General features: G+C 43.0%; 1 protein-coding gene across 4 annotated transcripts in view; it reads right to left on the bottom strand.

The window, feature by feature from the left end:
* Positions 1-14,205, bottom strand: part of PPP4R4 (protein phosphatase 4 regulatory subunit 4) — a 109,268-nt gene extending 95,063 nt beyond the window's left edge. The window contains exons 1-2 of one of the 4 annotated variants that reach the window (XM_054026462.1): positions 13,195-14,205; positions 12,621-12,694 (exon numbers count right to left, since the gene is read on the bottom strand). In XM_054026462.1, the coding sequence (XP_053882437.1) occupies positions 12,621-12,694; positions 13,195-13,284 (164 nt within the window). In that variant the 5' untranslated portion in view covers positions 13,285-14,205. Of the gene's footprint in view, positions 1-9,325; positions 9,386-10,625; positions 10,672-12,620; positions 12,695-13,194 lie in introns of those variants that run through there. The other 3 variants (XM_054026458.1, XM_054026460.1, XM_054026459.1) reach the window with 3 other exon arrangements.
* Between the last annotated feature and the right edge of the window lie 4,796 nt (positions 14,206-19,001).

Below are 19,001 nucleotides of genomic sequence, written 5' to 3'. Positions count from 1 at the left end.
TCTTTATTCTCTGGACCCAGACCTCCTCTAAGTAGGTACAACTCCATTCATGTGAATTAGTTTGCATCAGGCTTGAATTTGATGTTCCATGCCCTCTAGCTAGAAAGAAGAGTAAAAGTTAGAGATGAACAAAGAGCATTACACAATATTACTTTTTAATTTTAGTATTAAATCCACACTGTACCATGTACCTATGAACACTCACAGTGTGGCTTTTACAGATTCTAAGGTGAGAAGGGACCATTGTGATCATCTAGTCCAACCTCCTGTAGAGCACAGATCATATAACTTCCCCAAAATAATTCCTAGAGTATACCTTTTAGAAAAACATCCAATCTTGATTTAAAAATTGTCAGTAATGGAGAACCCATCATGATCTTTGTTAAATTGTTCCAGTGGTTGATTACTCTCACCGTTAAAAACATACGCCATATTTCCAGTCTGAATTTTATCTAGCTACAACTTCCAGCCATTGCATTGTTATACCTCTATTTGCTAGACTGAAGAGCCCATTATCAAATATTTGTTTCCTATGTAGGGGGAAGGATAGCTCAGTGGTTTGAGCATTGGCCTGCTAAACCCAGGGTTGTGAGTTCAATCCTTGAGGGGGCCACTTAGGGATCTGGGGCAAAATCAGTACTTGCTCCCACTAGTGAAGGCAGGGGGCTGGACTTGATGACCTTTCAAGGTCCCTTCCAGTTCTAGGAGATGGGATATCTCCATTCATTTTACTTATAGATTGTGATCAAGTTACCCCTTAATCTTGTCTTTGTTAAGCTAAACAGATTGAGGTCCTTGAGTCTATCACCATAAAGCATATTTTCCAATCCTTTTGCAGTGATGTAATGACTAAGAAACAGTATTCATTGTCAAGTATCAGAGGGGTAGCCATGTTAGTCTGTTTCCACAAAAACAACAAGGAGTCCGGTGGCACCTTAAAGACTAACAGATTTATTTGGGCATAAGCTTTTGCGGGTAAAAAACCACTTCTTCAGATACATGGAGTGATAATTACAGATACAAGCATAAATATACTGGCGCATGAAGAGAAGGGAGTTACCTTACAAGTCGAGAACCAGTGATGACAAGGCCAATTCAATCGGGGTGGATGTGGTCTACTCCCAAAATTGATGAGGAGGTGTCAATACCAAGAGAGGGAAAATTGCTTTTGTAGTGAGCCAGCCACTCCCAGTTCCTATTCAAGCCCAAATTAATGGTGTTAAGTTTGCAAATGAATTGTAGCTTTGCAGTTTCTCTTTAAAATCTGTTTATGACTTTTTTTGTTGCAGGATGGCTACTTTTAAATCTGTCATTGAATGTGCAGTGAGATTAAAGTGTTCTCCTACTGGCTTTTGTATGTTACCATTCCTGATGTCTGATTTGTGTCCATTTATTCTTTTATGTAGAGACTGTCCGGTTTGGCCAATGTACATGGCAGAGGGGCATTGCTGGCACATGATGTGTCATAGATGTTATATGCATTGTTTTTACTTATCTGAGTCCTGTCATAATGTAATAACAAATATTTACATTATAAATACCCCTGTAACTAAATACCATCAGACATCAAAGAAGCCTTGTGGAATGTTAATGAAGGATTTTTTCTGATAAAGTGCTAATTCCAAAGCAAATGGCCATCACTCACAAAGTACACTCCTCGCTTACAATTATCAAAGGAAAAGCCCATGTGGCTAGAGAAAGATTGTCAGCTTGTTTTCTGTGAGAAGAAGCTATAAGAAGGGATTCAAAGAAAGATCCTTTATCTCTGAACTGTTTGGACTCTTACAGGGAGGTGTACCAGATGCAAAGCGGAGATCCCCAGAGACAATCTGGGTACCCTGTAAAGACTTTGGGGAAGCTGGCAGTTTATCACAACTCTGCCATCATTTGGAATTACAAACTGTGATTCACCTGTACATATATTTTAGCTGCTTTAACCTCTCAATCGCTCTCATTTCCTTCTCTTAGCTAATAAATCTTTAATTAGTTTACTAGTGTTGTCTGGTGTAAGATCTGGAATACCAATTGATATGGGGTAAGTGACTGGTCTCTCGGGACTGGGAGAAACATGATGTGGTGTAATTTTTGGCTTAAGTTGTTTTATCACAAAGTCCAGTTTCTCTGGATGGCAAGATAGGATGGACAGTCTAAGGGGACTGTCTGTGACTCCATGGTAAGAATGGTATAGTGATCCAGGAATTCATATTTGGTACTGGCTTGGTGAAATCTAATGATAGAACACATCATCAGTTTGGGGTATGTGCTCTGTTTCTGAAAGTCTGCCCTGAGGTAGGAACTCACAGTTGTGAGCCACTCCAATCAGTATAACAATATTAACTGTTATTAATCACCAAATGTTTAGACCTGTATGTGAGGACAGCACAGAGGGGCTAAACATGAAAGGAGACAGGGACTAAACACTAGTAAACAGAGAATAGTGAGATTTACTTTTATTTAAGATTCTTTCATTAATTGGCCTTTCTTAAGACAGTTCTTTAAATAGCTTCTTCTAAAGTAAATGATTGAAATTTTTTTTCAATTTCATACAATTTAGTTAAGATTGCTTACCTTGCCCACCCATAAACTCTCTGGTTATTAATAATTAACCAACATGATCTACATGTCCTTAAACAATTATTTTGCTTACCCATAAATAGCCTTATTATCTATGAAATACTAAGACTGGACTCTCAATAATTTTGGGAAATAAGACCTTAGTTTCGATTTACCAAGAAAGGAGTGCCCCACCAAAAGCAGGCCCACTCTCAAAGGTGTAATCCACGCGAAAAGCTCTCCTCAGAGAAGCACAGAAAAGAGATTGTAACTGAAGTAACTAGTCATTTGTGTTTTGTTATTTATGTTATTTAATGTTTATTTTTCTTTCTTTAATATAATATTAATAAAATAGCCAAAACGGTGATTTTATTTGCTTTCAATCACAGTATCCCCTAAACACTGAGGATGGGGTGGAGATTAAAGATTATCTAGGCATGGCCCAACACCTAAGCAAATACTTTCCCTCAGTTTTTAATGAGGCTAATGAAGAGCTTGGGGTAGTGGCAGGGTGGCTAATGGTAACAAGGATATGGAGATAAAAATTACCACATCCGAGATGAAAGTCAAACTCAAACAGTTTAATGGGACTAAATCAGGGGACCTGGATAATCTCCATCCAAGAATATTAAAGGAACTGGCACATGAAATTGGAAGCCCAATAGCAAGGATTTTTTAAGGAATCTATAAACTCTGGGGTTGTACCCTATGACTGAAGAATTGCCAATATAGTTTCTATGCTTAAGAAAGGGGAAAAAAAGTGATCTAGGAAACTACAGGCCTGTTAGTTTGACCTCTGTTGTATGAAAGGTCTTGGAACAAATTTTGAAAGAGAAAGTAGTGAACAGTAATCGAGATAATACAACATGGTTTTACAAAAGATAGATCACACCAGACCAACCTGATTTCCTTCTTTGAGAAGATAACTGATTTTTTAGACAAAGGAAATGCAGTAGATCTAATCTACCTGGATTTCAGTAAGGTATTTGATACAGTTCCACATGGGAAATTATTAAATTGGAAAATATGGGAATTAATATAAGAATTGAAAGGTAGATAAGGAATTAGTTAAAGGGGAGACTACAATGGGTCATACTGAAAGGTAAACTGTCAAGTTGGAGAGAGGTTACTATTGGAATTCCTCAAGAACCATTCTTGGGACCAATCTTATTTAACATTGTCATTAATAACCTTGGCACAAAAAGTGTGAGTGTGCTAATAAAATTTGTGGATGACACAAAGTTGAGAGGTATAGCCAATAAGGAGGAGAACCAGAATATCATTCAAGAAGAACTGGATGACCTTGTAAACTGGAGTAATAGAAATGGAATGAAATTTAATAGTACAAAGTGCAAGATCATGCATTTAGGAACTTATCAGTTGGAAGCAACAGGAGAGGAGAAAGACCTGGGTGTATTATCCGTCAATGTGATCCATGAAAAAGCCTAATGCTGTCCTAGGATGCATCAAGCAAGGTATTTCAGTGGAGATCGGGAAGTGCTAGTAACCTTATGCAAGGCACTAGTGAGACCTTATCTGGAATACCGTGTACAATTCTGGTCTCCCATGTTTAAGAAAGATTAAATCAAAGTGGAAAAGGTGCGGAGAAGGGCTACTAGGATGATCCAAGGAATGGAAAAACTAACTTATGAGAGGAGACTCAAAGAACTTGGCTTGTTTAGCCTAACCAAAAGAAGGATGGGGTGAAATATGATTGCTCTCTATAAATACATAAGAGGGATAAATACCAGGGAAGGAGTGTGAGACACTACACCCCATATTCTTCATAGAGATATGGTTATGGTATGATTATGGCATAACTAAGATGTATTTTATGCAAGATGGGTCATATGAGATATCATTGGAAAGGATATAATTTACTGAATATGATTAACCTATTTGTATGCATGTATTATTTTTGTATCTCAAGTTAGGAATACTGTTTATGCATCTATTACAAATGTGTTTACACCTAGGGAACGCGCACTAGACCAAATGAAATTAGTCTGGATAGCCGGTTGGTGTAGTGAGATGAGACCCTGAAACATAACCTCTTGTGTCAGAGGCCCAGTCTGGCAGAGGCAGGCCCCACTCACAGAAGTTGGCAAGAAGAGGGCTGCTAGAAGCAGGTGCATCCTAAAGACAGGGTCAAAAGGACAGCATGATGGATAGATCTGTTTGAAACAATATGATCAAAGGAGGAGACAGCCCCCAATGAGTCAAGGGGCTGTACTTCAATATGTCAGTAGGATTGAGTAATCTGTCCTGTAACTGTATAAAAGTAGGTCCCAGAGTGCGCATCTTTGTCTGGCCTAGGGAGCAGTGGAAAGTCCCGCCACTGACTAAGCTGGTCCATTGCCAGGGGGCACAAATTCGTAGTATGTCTTGTAGAGTCTACGGGAAACTATTACTGTGCTTCGTTTGACAATAAACCTGGCTCGGGTTCCTTCGTACCTTACTAGAGTCTGTGGTCTTTGGGGCTTCTCTCGGGGTTTGCTATGTCAGCTATCTGCGCAGAGCCGGGGCAGCACACAGAGGGAACACGCACACAGCCAACTGTTATCATCATTGAATGAGAGCAGAGCACCACACCAGTAGCTACTGACAACAATTGGGAAGGGCCATTAGGGAAAACAATAGGTCATTGAAGATGCTAATCTCCCACCAGGAAGTCTTCCTGGGGATGCTACAAACAGCCTCTGAGTTATGGCTGCAGGGACATGTGACCAAGTCACCTGGTACTGGACTCCATGATAATATTAGTATTTTTCCACTGACTGGGGATGGAAATCACACTGGGAGACAAAGGATTCCTGCCATATGTAAAATCTATTTAAGGCAGGGGATTGACATCATCGTGGTTCATTCTTCATTGACTCACCACCCAAGAAAGAGGACTGAGGGAAACATCTGAGCAGAAAAAGACTAGACTAGGGGAAAACTGCTGAGCCCAGGTGAGAGAGTTGTCTCGCCTGTGAAAGGAATATCTGGAGTTTTAAGCTGCAAGCCAGTGTAGCTCGGCTTCAAGGATGTCAGCAATCTACCTAAAACAACAGTTAGGGTGAGAATTTGCTACTTATAACCTGTTTCTTTAGTATACTAAGCTTAGATTGCATGTTAGTTTTTAAGTGATTGTAAGGGACAGCAAACAGATCAAAGCAGATTACCTAGCAAATAAAACAATCTCTTGTAGTTAATAAACTTGTTTTGTTTTTTCTAAAACCAATGTGTGTGGAAATCATAAATTGGAGCAGAAAGCTGTGTATATCCCTCTTCACATTGAGGGAAGGGGGCGAATTTCATGAGCTTATGCTGTACAGTCTCTGTGTAATGCAAGACAATACAACTTTGGGTTTACCCTCTAGAGGGGTGTGTGCACTTGAGTACTAGGCAATTCCTTAGCTGAGTTGTCCCATGCAGAGCTGATCTCGGCATCTGTGTGTATAGCTGTAGCTGGATGTGTCCCTACCTGTATGTGTGCTGGTAAAGTGCAGTCTGAAGCCTGGGAAAGGCCTTGACAAGCTGCATAGCAGTGCAGTGTAAAGGGAGCCCAGGCTGGTGGGTCAGGCGGGCTCAGTGGTACCCCAGTTCCAAGTGGCATCCTGGGGGAGAGAGAGGGGGGGAGGGAGAAACCCATCACAGAGATGAGTTATTTAAGTTAAGCACTAATGTATAAATAGATGGCTATAAACTGGCCACCAACAACTTCAGGCTTGAAACTAAGGGAAAGTTTCTAACTATCAGAGGAGTGAAGTTCTGGAACAGCCTTCCAAGGGAATCAGTGGGGGCAAAAAACCTAACTAGCTTCAAGACTGAGCTTGATTAGTTTATGGAGGGAATGGTATGAAGGGACTGCCTACGACGGCACGTGGCCCATCAGCATCTTCCAGTAGCAAAAATCCCCAGTGGCTGGAGACGGGACACTAGATGGGGAGGCTCTGAGTTACTACAGAAAATTCTTTGCCAGTTATCTGCCTGGTGGGTCATGCCCACATGCTCAGGGTCTAACTGATTCCCATATTTGGGATCGGGAAAGAATTGCCCCTGGATCAGATTGGCAGAGACCCTAGGGGGTTTTCACCTTCCTTTGCAGCATGGGGCACAGGTCACTTGCAGGTTTAAACCAGTGTAAATGGTGAATTCTCTGTAACTTGAAGTCTCTATTTTGAGGACTTCAGTAACTCAGCCAGACGTTAGGAGTCTATTTCAGAAGTGGGTGAGTGAGGTTCTGTGGCCAGCAATGTGCAAGAGGTCAGACTAGATGATCATGATGGTTCCTTCTGACCTTAAAGTCTATGAGTCTAAGATATGTAAAAGACCCCCTGTGATTAGAAGAATGGGAGTAACATCCCTAAATTGTCAGTAAGAGAGACAATTAGGCTAGGTCTACACTATGGTGGGGGAGGGGTTGACCTAAGATATGCAACTTCAGGTACGCGAATAGCGTAGCTGAAGTTGCATATTTTAGGTCGACTTACCTGGCTGTGAGGACGGCGGCGAGTCGACCGCTGCCACTCCCCCATTGACGCCGCTTCCACCTCTCGCTGCGGTGGAGTTCTGGAGTCGACGGCAGAGCGATCAGGGATCGATCGCTACCCGGCGATCCAGCGGGTAGTGAAGACGTGCCCTTACTAAGAGCTGGCCTATCATTTCTTGTTTCTCTAGACTAAATATTTTTAGTATTTGGGGAGGAGATAAAATTACTTGACATTCAACACAATTTAAATTACTTTTTGTACCCCACAGCTATCATTCAATGGCAAATAAAGGTGTGTTCTTAAAATGATCTTCTTATGGAAGATACAGCAGAGTTAGTTACAGCGAGAGCAGTGATTTCATAAACTCTGGTGGACATGACAGCCATGAGAAAGCAAGTTTTAATAAATTGAGACATTTGACTCAGTAGTCCCATCTTTCCAAAGACTGGTAAGGCTAAGTACTGAAGAACATAGGCTAGGTCTCAGACTGGCAAGTTCTATCCAAAGGCTGATATGGAAAAGCGAGTATGTTTTGAAAGAGCTCTGAAATCTAAATTTAGAATACCACTAAAATGTTAACTTTGGAAAATAACATCGCAGAGTTTTACACATTTCTAGTGCTCTTATCACAGTGGTATCTAGATGCCAAGTTCTTTTTCTACCTTCCATTCAATATGGTATTTGTACAAGTCTTCCTCTGAGGGAATAACCATATCTTTGGCTAAAAGCATTAATTTTTTTTATTATAAGCTCTTTTATCTCTCAAACCTGGAAAGCTTCTCTCTCTCAAGGGGGATAGTGGCATACAGAACAGCTGCTGCCCCATCTTCCCCACTCCATCTCACCAGTTCCTGATTGTACAGAAGGCCATCCAATGTCTGTGAGAGCAGGGAGAGTCTGCAACAGTTTTACCTCTTCCCTATCCTCAGGGTTAAGAGGCTTCTCAGGAGCACGGTGCTACCCTCCACTCTGTATAGCTGAGTCACTCTCAACTACCTTTCAAAGTTCAGATATGACGAATATTTAATTACTTTTGACTTTTTACAGACTTGTTTGTTGCATTTAAAATATTTTAAAGTAGTCAATATAAGCAAAGATAATATTTTCACAGAACTGAATTTAATAAAAAGCTACTTAGCACTAACTCAGAAAAAAGTTCTCTTTTTGGATTTTTTGCTTCACTAACTTCCTATCAGTGAATTTATTTGCATAACAGAAACAATGTCAGACAACTAATTTATGCAAATAAATGGATCAATAACTCAACTTCAATATAATTTAAATTGCAGTTTACAAAATAAGAACAAAAAGCTGTTAGGCTACAATCACAAGCATGCCTAAGAACATAAAGGAAGAGTGAAGCGAAAGAAAGTCTTGTTTGTAATGTTAATATTTGCAGCTTAATGATGCAGATAAAAGAATATTTTGCTACACTGCTGAATCCAACAATTGGATATTTCAAAATCCTGTGTAGGCACCATGGCCAAAAAATGTGAAGTCCTATGTTTTGAAGCAATTTTACCAGTTCTCATAACCTCAAACACTGCAAGACTTGCAATGAAATTATCTTAAAATCTTCAGCTCCTGGAGCTGTACACTTAAATGAAAATCTCAGCTCTCATCTACAACAAAAAGTAAAGTGCTAGCCCTCACAGTTGCAGAGGAGCCCTAAAAGCTGAAAAGTCAGAAGGCAAAGAAAAAACCCAAGATTTATTATTAGTAAAATCTCATGATTTTTTAATTGCTTGATGTTAGCAAGAATGTAAATTTATAAAAGTTTACTAAAATTTGCAAATAAACCAGTTGATCTAAGATGTCTGTGATAACGTAGTGTTTCTGCAGCAGTTATTGTGCTTATATAAACATGCTAAGGTTCTAAGGGTTGCATTCTTTCATATCTATAACAGGTTTTACTTAGTCTACAATAATCTTCTGTGTTAAATGTTTTGCTAAAATATAGTAATTTTTTTAAAACTGTGAGACAAGATGCCTCCTACTACAAAGCATGTTCCCAAAAGGGTGAATAATTGAACCTTCTAACTTGATAATATATTATTCCTCTGTTGTTTTCAATACAACAGAAATGGCAAGTCCTGGAAGCTTTCAAAAATAAGCAAGCATAAAGAAACAAACCAGAGTAGCTGAATACAATACTCTACATGCAGTAAAGTAAGACCACTAGGGAAATTTAATCACAGAAGGCTTCAGAAAATAATCACAAAACAGTGTGCATGCCAGTGATAGATACTATCCCAATACCAAATCAATATATCTTTGCAACAAACAATATGTACCTTTTAACAGTCATAATCCATCACTGCATATCATGCTGACCAATACGGTCTCATTGTTTAGCTGGGCTCTCTTGTCTGTCTATGTCCATCTGTTGTCTCTTGTATCAAACTTAGATTGTAAGCTCCTTAGGGCAGGGACAGTCTAGCTGGGAGCTCAAGAGCCGTGCAAGACGGTCCCATGGGCCGGATGTGGCCGGCGGGCAGTAGTTTGCCCATGGCTCCACTAGACCATGCTGCCTTTCAATTATTGCTCTAAAAATACAAGTAATACCAATTATTCAAACCCAGTTCTCCAAAACACTGATTATCTGAAATTATAAAACATCCCCTTAACACCAGAATTTCATTCTTCAAAATGTGACTGTTCTCAAAAGTCACTTGGGTAAGGGAGGATTTACCTGCAACCTTTGTAGAAACAATGTAGACAAGACAATCAAAGTTACAAAAAAAAAAACAGTATTGTTGAGTCAACAAAACAAAAATCTGTTCACAGGCAGTGATCAAACTATAATTAAAATAAAACAACATTCTCATGAAAGTAATACCTCACCAAAAGCAGATCAGTGTTATTTGAATTGCAGTAGCACCTAGAGGCTCCAATCAAGGATTGGGGCTCCAGTATATTATGCACTATACACACACACACACACACAATCAGTGCTTAAAGCAACCTGAAAAAAAGTGTGTGGAGTGTCTCATTACCCACACATCTACCCATGCTCCCTGCTTAGCAATTGCACCCCAAAAATCAATCCTGCCCTTTACAGTCCACCATCAGTTCTGCACTTCAAACCCATATTAATGTTACTCCTATCAGTTCTGCCTAAAATATGAAGAGAGCAAGTATAACAAGATCTGAAAAATAGGCAGTGACTGATGAGACTGATAAGAAAGCTGAGGAATTAAGACATCATCATAGAGTATGCGGGGAAATACAATAGCAGAAAATAAAGTAATTCATGCATCAAAAATCTCAGACAACTAAAATATTACTACTGTTCTCCACAAGAAAGGTGACAACATCTAACTGCAGACTAGTGATTCAGTAGCAAATGACTTGAGAAAAATAACTCTGAGCACAACAAAACTTACATTAGCATGTAGGAAATAATATAAAAAAATATTGTTTGTTTTGTTTTAAGAGACTAATGTATGTTGTAATGTGAGGATTCAGACAGGACTGTCGCTTTCAGGTGCTTTTTATTATTATCAAATATTTATATTATTGTAGCCATCTAAATGCCTCAGGCAGGATTGGAGCCCTATTGTGCTAGGTGTGGTACAAACAAGAACTACTCACTTTAGTAAAGTTAAGCATCCATGTATGTGTTTGCTGGATCAGGGCCCTAAGAAGATAAGTTGACAATAGGAAAGATAGAGCAAGAGGGATACAATCATAATATAAAATATACTTTTACATATATATATATATATACACACACACACACACACACACATAAAAATTGAATTTCTTAAATTATTATAAACAGACAAAGCATCAACTATCTCCATCTAGAACTCAACCCAGTCCTCACTAAATTGATTAATTTTTCATAGGTATTAGTGCCTATGTGCAAGGACCAGCACAGAAGAAGGTACACAGACCTCGGGGTGAGAAGCTGACATCACTGGCAAAGAGGAATAGGTGGGGACGAGGGGCGAGGGAAGAGACAATGTGATATAATAGATAAGAATATTGGAGACAAAAATACATCATTGTGTGATATAGAGAGGATGCCACTTCTGCTACAGGCTGGGTGCCATTCCAGCTCTTTTCCCCCCCCACTTATAGCCCACCCAGCATGAGAGGGGAAATTTCCTCCATAGTATCAAATGACAAAAGCTTCCACTGGATAAACATATATACCCCGGACAGTTTTATTACAATGAGAAACCATTTCATAAAAAAGCTTATCAAGTATAGATAAAAGTTACTTTCAACAATATAAGGACTACAATTAGATAGACATACAAACATCTTTTCAAGGCAAAAAAGTATGTCCCTAGAACAGCTGTGCAGTTCACAGAGAAAGGAGAAAAGAAAGTCAAGAAGAGTCCAAGGCCAGGTTGAAAAGCAGCTAGTAAAATGAAAGATATGAAAATGAGCCTTTTTCTTACCCTTTAGCCAGACAGTGTTCCAATAGTGATATATTGTTGGAAACATGATCTTTAATCATGAAAGGAAGAAAAAATTTTGCCATCACGCAGAAAAGAAACTACTGATTGTTATGAGATAATGACCTAAAACACTGTATAACTACAAACTAGAGCTTTGATCCCTATTCTCTTGTACTTCCATTGGAATCAATAGGACTACTCATATAATTGCATTAGTAAACGTTGCAAGATCAGACCTTTAATAATTAGAACATTCAAAATTAAAAAAATAAGCCATAGCTAAAATTTATTACCAAAAGTACAGCAGATGGCCAAAAATGCAGGCCTAACAATACTGCTAAGCAGATCAGACCAAAAAAAAAAAAAGTTAGGGAACTGAAAAACATACTGAAAATTTTGAAGACAAGCATGGATTCAGAGAGCACTAAAGATAGCGGATAGATAAATTGGGAGGAAGCTAGCAGCTGGCTCTCCAATTACTGAGTATTGTATAAAAGTATATATTCAAATCAAAATCCTTCAGAACACTTATCCCCTCAAAGTTGACATCTGCAGTAGAGTCAAAAGAGATCTGGGTTTGAAACAATTATAATTTAAAACAATTAAGCAACAGTAACTAGACACTTTAGGGAACTGGAAGAGGAGAGTAAAATGAGAAACAAGAGCATAGTTAAATATTAAAATAATCTGTTACACAGTATTTTCTTAGGACTGTGAGACTGATCTCTCAAACAGTACCCTTCTTTATACTGCCAAGAAGCATGCAATAAACTTCAAACAGCTCTGTTCCATGTCTGCATAATCATTGCTCTTGCTATAGAGTGAATATGAAGTTAGTCACTGATGACTCTCTTTAATACCAACACTCAGAAAAAAAAAATATGAAATACAACTCATTAATGGAGAGGGCCATCTCAGGAACTTACTGAGCAAATAAACACTTGTAGGTCTATAGGGGTATACTATCCAATGCCAGTTTGTGTAAGTTTAACAAAATGATAGGGTAAAACACCTATTTTATCTTGCCTCTATTTGTAATCATCCAAACAGTAAGAAGAATAAAACCAAGAAACATTAGAGACAGAAAACACAAGGTAACAGAAATAGGGGACTAAAATAAAAACTGGATGTTGTCAATATGGACAGCAACATTTCACAACAATATTTTAGGTCATACCTGAGTAGATATACAGCCCTTTCAATATCGTTGAGTTCTTCATCAACTGTCAATCTCTCTATTTCTTCTGGTGTCTATCAAGAATGAAATACAAAATATGATTTTAAAATACCTTACTATTTCCCTGTTTTAGTTGTCTTATAACAACCCTTTCTCCCAACCTCCAAAGATAATTACATGGTTAAATAGGAATTTAACCCTTAAAATCTCAAATAAGGCTTAAAATACAGTCAGATAAATCTTTAGCCAGAAATATGTTAGTGACTCTAATAAGATTCTGTTCTAACAGTTATTCTTATAATATATATTTCATGCATATTTATAATTAACATAGACATATGAAAGTTACTGTAAACATCAACTACCTTTTTTCTATTTTTTCTTACTTACGTTTTTGTTTATACCTAGAAACATCAAGGCTTTACTAAACAGAATTCAAGGATGTTAATTTCACCACAACTGAAAGCAATTTTTAAAAATAAGGTGCTGCCTGAGCAGCCAGCTATGCACAAATACAAGCCTGAAATAATTCCAGCTGGATTTTAAAGCATCATTCTGGTTTTAAAGTATATACCTTTAAACTCCTGCGCACCGGCCTTTCTATAATAGTAAGTTCCTGCAGGTCTTCTATGTACCCAAATAAATTGTTCTGACTAAAATCCATTTTGGAGGAGATGATTAAAGGATGCACGTAATAACTACAGCCTTTGGCAAACCATGATCCATCCAAGCCTCACATTGCATTCAGTAGGAGAGGAGTCCACGCAACACCCGCTTCCACCGATGCACTTGAGTGTCGAGAAGTGACTGCCTCTTCCTCATAGGAAGCTGCTGAGCCCACACCACCCAGGAGGGGCCTCAACAAACACAATGCGGCACCAGCACAACCTACTGCTGCTTCTCTGTGAGCATCACTCCACTCTCAAAACAACCTCCTGGAAGGAAACTTTCTCCAGCAGCTTTACTTCCCTTAGTCCCTCCAGCGTCTGCAGGGAGCGGCAGGCACCAGCATGTTCCCACCCTTTGCTCCGCGTGCCCTGCTGTAGGTTGAAGGGGGGCGGTTGCTTCGACTTTCTCCTCCACACAGAAGCGATGCTCTTGTATTCAGGCTCGGGGGAGGCGGAGGAGGAGGCAAGCTGTGCCGGGGGCGGCGGCGGCCCCTCTCCTCCGGTAGGCAGCAGCCCGTGGGTGTCGCCCCCTCAGGGGATCGGGTTGAAGGGCGCAGTTGTTTGTGGAGCCTCCACGTAAAGGGGGCAGATGGGGGCAAGTCCCCGAAACGGGGTAGGTTGGGGGGCAGTTGGTCCTTCTGCCGCAGGCCCCCCAAGAGCGGTGGATGGGGAGCAGTTCCTCCAAGAGGAGGTGTTGGCGGGCGCGGTTAGGCCCCGCTCCCCTTGCGCATCCCCGGAGCCCCAGGTCGTTATCCGCCAGGGTAGGTCATCAGTGCGGGGGGTGCGGTGCCATCGCCCCGGGACGGCCCTCGGGCAGGACAGGGGCTTTCCAGGCGCCGGGCTGCGCTCCCTTCTCCGGCGAGGCCCCCGCGAAGCGCAGAGCCGCCGCTCAACGACCGAGAGCAGGGCAGGAGCCGCCCCCAGCACCGCGGAGCTGGTCGCCGGGGCAACGCGCCGCTACAGCAGCCTTCGCGGGGCAAAAGAGTTGCCCGAGCACGGCAATATCCAAACGCGCTGGGGGATACGGGGCGGGGCGCCGGCGGCACTACCCCGCCGCAAGTCACCCCGGAATGCCAGGGCTCGATCTCCAGGAGAGAGGCGACCTCCGCCGGCCAGGAGCGGGGCTCCCGCTTGTCTTACACAGCCCCGTGTCAAGGCTCTCCTCACACCCGATGGCAGGGCTCTCGTCTATCTCACCCCCACCCACCCCCAGCCCTGTGTCAGGGCTCGCCTCCATATCACCCACACCCGATGACGGGGCTCGCCTCTGTCGCACCCCACACACACCTGGGTCTGGGTTCTTCTCCCTCACGCACCCCAGTGTCAGAGCTCTCTCCGCCATCTCACATTCACACACGCACCGTGTCGGGGATCTTTCCTCGTTCGGTCTCATCCTCCTTCCCCCCACACATTGTCTAAGTCCCCCTCCTCCCCAAGAAAAATGTCAGGGCTCTTTCCTCCTCCCACCCCCACCTCTCTCTCTCTCTCTCTCTCACACACACACACACACACACACACACAGTGTCAGGGCTCTCACCTCCATCACACACCTCACAACCACACACAAATAACGTCAGAGCTCTCCACCATCACACACCCCTATTTCACGGCTCTCCTATGTCACCCCCCCCCCATCCAGTGTCAAAGCTCTCTCCTCCATCTCTCTTTCATATACACACACACAGTGTGAGAGCTCTCTCTTCCATCACACACACACACCAGTGTGAGGGATCTCTTCCCACACACACACAACACGCCAGGGCTCTCTCCTCCAACACATGCACACACATAGAGCATCAGGGCTGACCTATATTATAGATCACTCCACCACCAGCAATAGGACTCATGTCCCCAATGGCACAGCTCTGACCCATCATACCCCTCTTCCCCGCAATGTCAGTACTCCTCCATCACACACCTAGTGTCCCATGCTCTGGGTGTCCCTAAATCTTGGACTGCCAGCAGCTGGGGCAGGACCATAGGGACTGGGTCACTCAATAAATTTCCCTGTTCTGTTCATTCCCTCTGAAACATCTAGCACCAGTCACTGTTGGAAGGCAGGATACTGAGCTAGCTAGGCCATTGGTCTGATCCAGTTTGGCCATTCTTATGTCCAACGTCAGAGTGTTCCTCACAAGTAGGGCTCTTTTTCTGTCACAGAGGTCATGAAAATCACAGAATATGTCACTTCCATGACCTCCGTGACTTCTGCAGGGTGTGTGGCTGACTCTGGGGCCAGCTGCTCAGGTGGCCCCTGGGACAGTCACACCAGCCATGCTGGAGTGGCCCAGTGGACAGCCACACCAGCTACTGCTCTGGTGACCCCCTTCAGGGGTCTCTGGCTGGCCAGCCAGAGCAGCTGCTGTCCGCTGCCCGCAGAGCAGCAGTCCCCAGCCAGCTGGCCCGCTGACTGGAGTAGCCACAGTCTGCTGGCCTGGGCAGCTGGTGCCACTGGCCCCAGATGCTCCCCCCCCCCCCCCGCCCCGCAGAACCCCTCACAGACATCCCCCAGCAGTGGCCCAGTGCCATCCCCCCACCCTCCACAGATTTAATCACTGGTATTTTTAATGTAAGACATGGACAGGTCACGGGCCGTGAACTTTTGTTTATTGCCCATGACCTCTCCATGACTTTTACTAAAAATACCCGACTAAGTCATAGCCTTATTCATAAGCCCTCTTCCTCCTATGTCAGGGCTGTCCTTCTATCTCACACCGGAGTGTCCCAATAAAAAGCCCAGTGTCTGGTCTATTTCAAAATAGATCTTTACGAGTGAGATCAGATATTCAGAAATGTTTGTGAAAGCGTGTCATGAAATATGCAGCAAATTCCTTTTATGCTAGAAGCTTTTAAAAGCTCCCTTAAAATTAATCTCCATTCAAGGAATTTATCTTCAGATAAATGGGACTTGGCACCAGGTCTGCAATGGAGAATGGAAGGGATCTCCAGTAATAATACCTTGTACTATTCAGCTCCTTATTTAATTTTTTCCCTTGGCTCTGGTTAGATACTGTTCACACTTAATCATACAATAATAAGGCAGAGTTTATTATTGTACTGCTTGATTTTTATAAGTACTCTCAACTTACAGTAAAATTTATCATTCTGCCTGACAGATACATATTTGGGTGGAGAGAAAGAATATTCAATATTATTTTGAAATAATAGCATCCTGTTTTTAGATATTGCTGATGGGCAAATTGCCAAACTGTCAGGGCTCTCTCCTCCATCACATTCACAGAAGATTGCAAGTGAGAAAAGAAGACAAAAAGACTTGCAGCAAGAAAAAAAAGAGAAGTGGGAAGGCTTGAGAATCACAAGTTGATTTAATTGGGGACTCTCTACTAAAAAGAGCAGATAGACCTGTCACCAGAGCTGAGCTGAAGAACAGAAGGGTGTGTTGTCTGCCGGTATCTAAGATACAGGATGGGGACCTGATGCTGAAGAAGATCCTAATGGGAGCAGAAAAGAGACACTGTTTGTGCTTCACATGGAAACAAATTATACTGCTACATTCTCACTGGGATGCTTCAAGGAAGACTACACCAGGCTGGAGAAGATGCTTAAAGTAACAGAGGCCCAGGTGAACATCAGTGGGATTCTACCTATCACTAGAGAAGGAGAGCAAAGGCAAGACAAGATTATGATGATCAACAGATGGCTCAGGCAATGGTGCTATAAGGAGGGCTTTGGGATGTTCGATCAAAGGGAGGCATTCATGATAGAAGTCTGTTCTCATGGGATGGACTCCACCTGAATTGAGTAGGAAGGATAATAGACATCCGGGATGCAGATTGGCATAACTTAATACAAGAGCTTTAAACTAGGAATCTGGAAGCAGGGGTGATGACTGGGAGATGCTCTTGTAATCGCCATGCCTGACTCTAATATTGAGCAGAAGGAAAAGCAAATCAGAGTATACAGAAGTGGAGAAAGGAACTACAGAAGGTAGCAGAATGGACTATAGGAGGAAAGATAGTACCAATGACAGAAACAGTCAGGTAGGCAATACTGGCAGTAAAATAACTGTCCTAATCAGGCCAGGAATCTGGGTGAGGCCAAGCAGAACCAACAAAGATGTTTGTATACCACTACAAGGAGCCTGGGCCACAAAATGGAGGAACTAGAACTTGTAGTGCGGGAAATGAAATAAGATATTATAGGGATAATGGAAATATGGTGGAACAGAAGTCATGACTAGAATACAGGTATTCCAGGTCAGTCTGCAAAATATCTTCGATGCCTGTACACAAATGCAAGGAGTATGGGGAACAAGCAGGATGAACTGAAAGTCATGGTATATAAAGAAAATTATGACTTAATTGGCATCATAGAGACTTGGTGGCACAACTCCCATAATTGGAGTATAGTACTGAGGGATCTAGCTTGTTCCAAAAGGATTGGTGTGGGGAAAAAAGGAGGAGGTGTTGTGCTGACGTCAAGAATGTATACACTTGCTCCGCGGTCCAAGGGGTAGTGAGCAACAGACCTACTGAGAGTCTCTGGGTGAGGATAACAAGGGAAAAGAATAGTAACAATGTTATGGTGGGGGTCTATTATAGCCATTCTACAAGCAAGTAACAAGATTAGCTAACACACATGAGCTAATACGAATTACTCCGGAGGGAATTCTGCACCAAAAAAATCAAAATTCTGCAAAATTCTGCTAATTTTATTTGTCAATAAATAAATGTGGAGGCTCCAGCATGACAGAGGGGAGCACAGGCCACTGGCTACACAAAGGTGAGAGGTCACCCTGCAGCCCTCCCACCAGGACACAGACTCAGAGGTGAGGCTGCACCCGACACTAACACAGCACAAAGGCCAGGCCTGCCCCAGAAACACCCTGGGGCCCTGCCCCTCTGCGACAGGTGCAGCAGGTGTGGACAGGCAAGTTCAGCCTGGCAGGATCCAAGAGTAGAGGGGCTTAGTGTGGGGGGATCCAAATGTGGGGTGAGAGGGTTCTGTGTGGGGCAATCTGGTTGTGGGCAGCTTGATATGGGGGTCTGGGTATGGGAAGCAGGGCCGGCTCTGGCTTTTTGGCCGCCCCAAGCAAAAAAAAAAAAAAACTGGGCGGCCAGAACGACAAAGCAAAAAAAAAAAAAAACCTGCGGCACGGCCGGGGCACGGGTGCAGGGGGACCGGCTGCGGTGGGGAGGTGGAAAGAGAGAAGGGGGCGGCCAGGGCTACAGCAGGGGTGCTGCCACGTGGCCTCTCCCGCTGCGCTGCCTCCTGCCGCAAGGACTCCGCTCTAGTCGGCGGGGAGGGAAGGAAGAGGACTGCCCTGCAGGGTGCTCTGGTTCTCCATGCCGCCGCCCCCTACAGGGTGGCCGGAGCGGAACAAAAAAAAAAAGCGGCTGTGCCATCCTAGGATTGGGCAGAATGCCGCCTCGAACAATCTGCAGCCCCAAGCACCAGCTTGCTCAGCTGGTGCCCGGAGCCGGTCCTGATGGGAGGAATCTGGATGCACGGGGGCTCATTGCAGAGTTCCAGGTTCAGGGGCAATGGAATTCTGCCCGGGGGGCAGGTGAAGGTGGTTGGGGCTTGGCAGGAGGGATCTTCATTTTGGGGATTTAGCAGGAGGGTGCTGGGGGAGTGGGGCTTGGTGGGGGGCCGGGTGCAGCTGGTTGAGTCTTGTTGGGGTTGGAGTTTGAGTGACAGGCACTCAGTGGGGGGGGGTCTGGGTGCAGAGGGTTGGGGCTCAGCAGGAGGG

This window comes from Malaclemys terrapin, chromosome 4 (assembly GCF_027887155.1).
Source record: "Malaclemys terrapin pileata isolate rMalTer1 chromosome 4, rMalTer1.hap1, whole genome shotgun sequence".
Classification (NCBI taxonomy): domain Eukaryota; kingdom Metazoa; phylum Chordata; order Testudines; family Emydidae; genus Malaclemys; species Malaclemys terrapin.
This window is presented reverse-complemented; position numbering and strand designations above follow the sequence as displayed.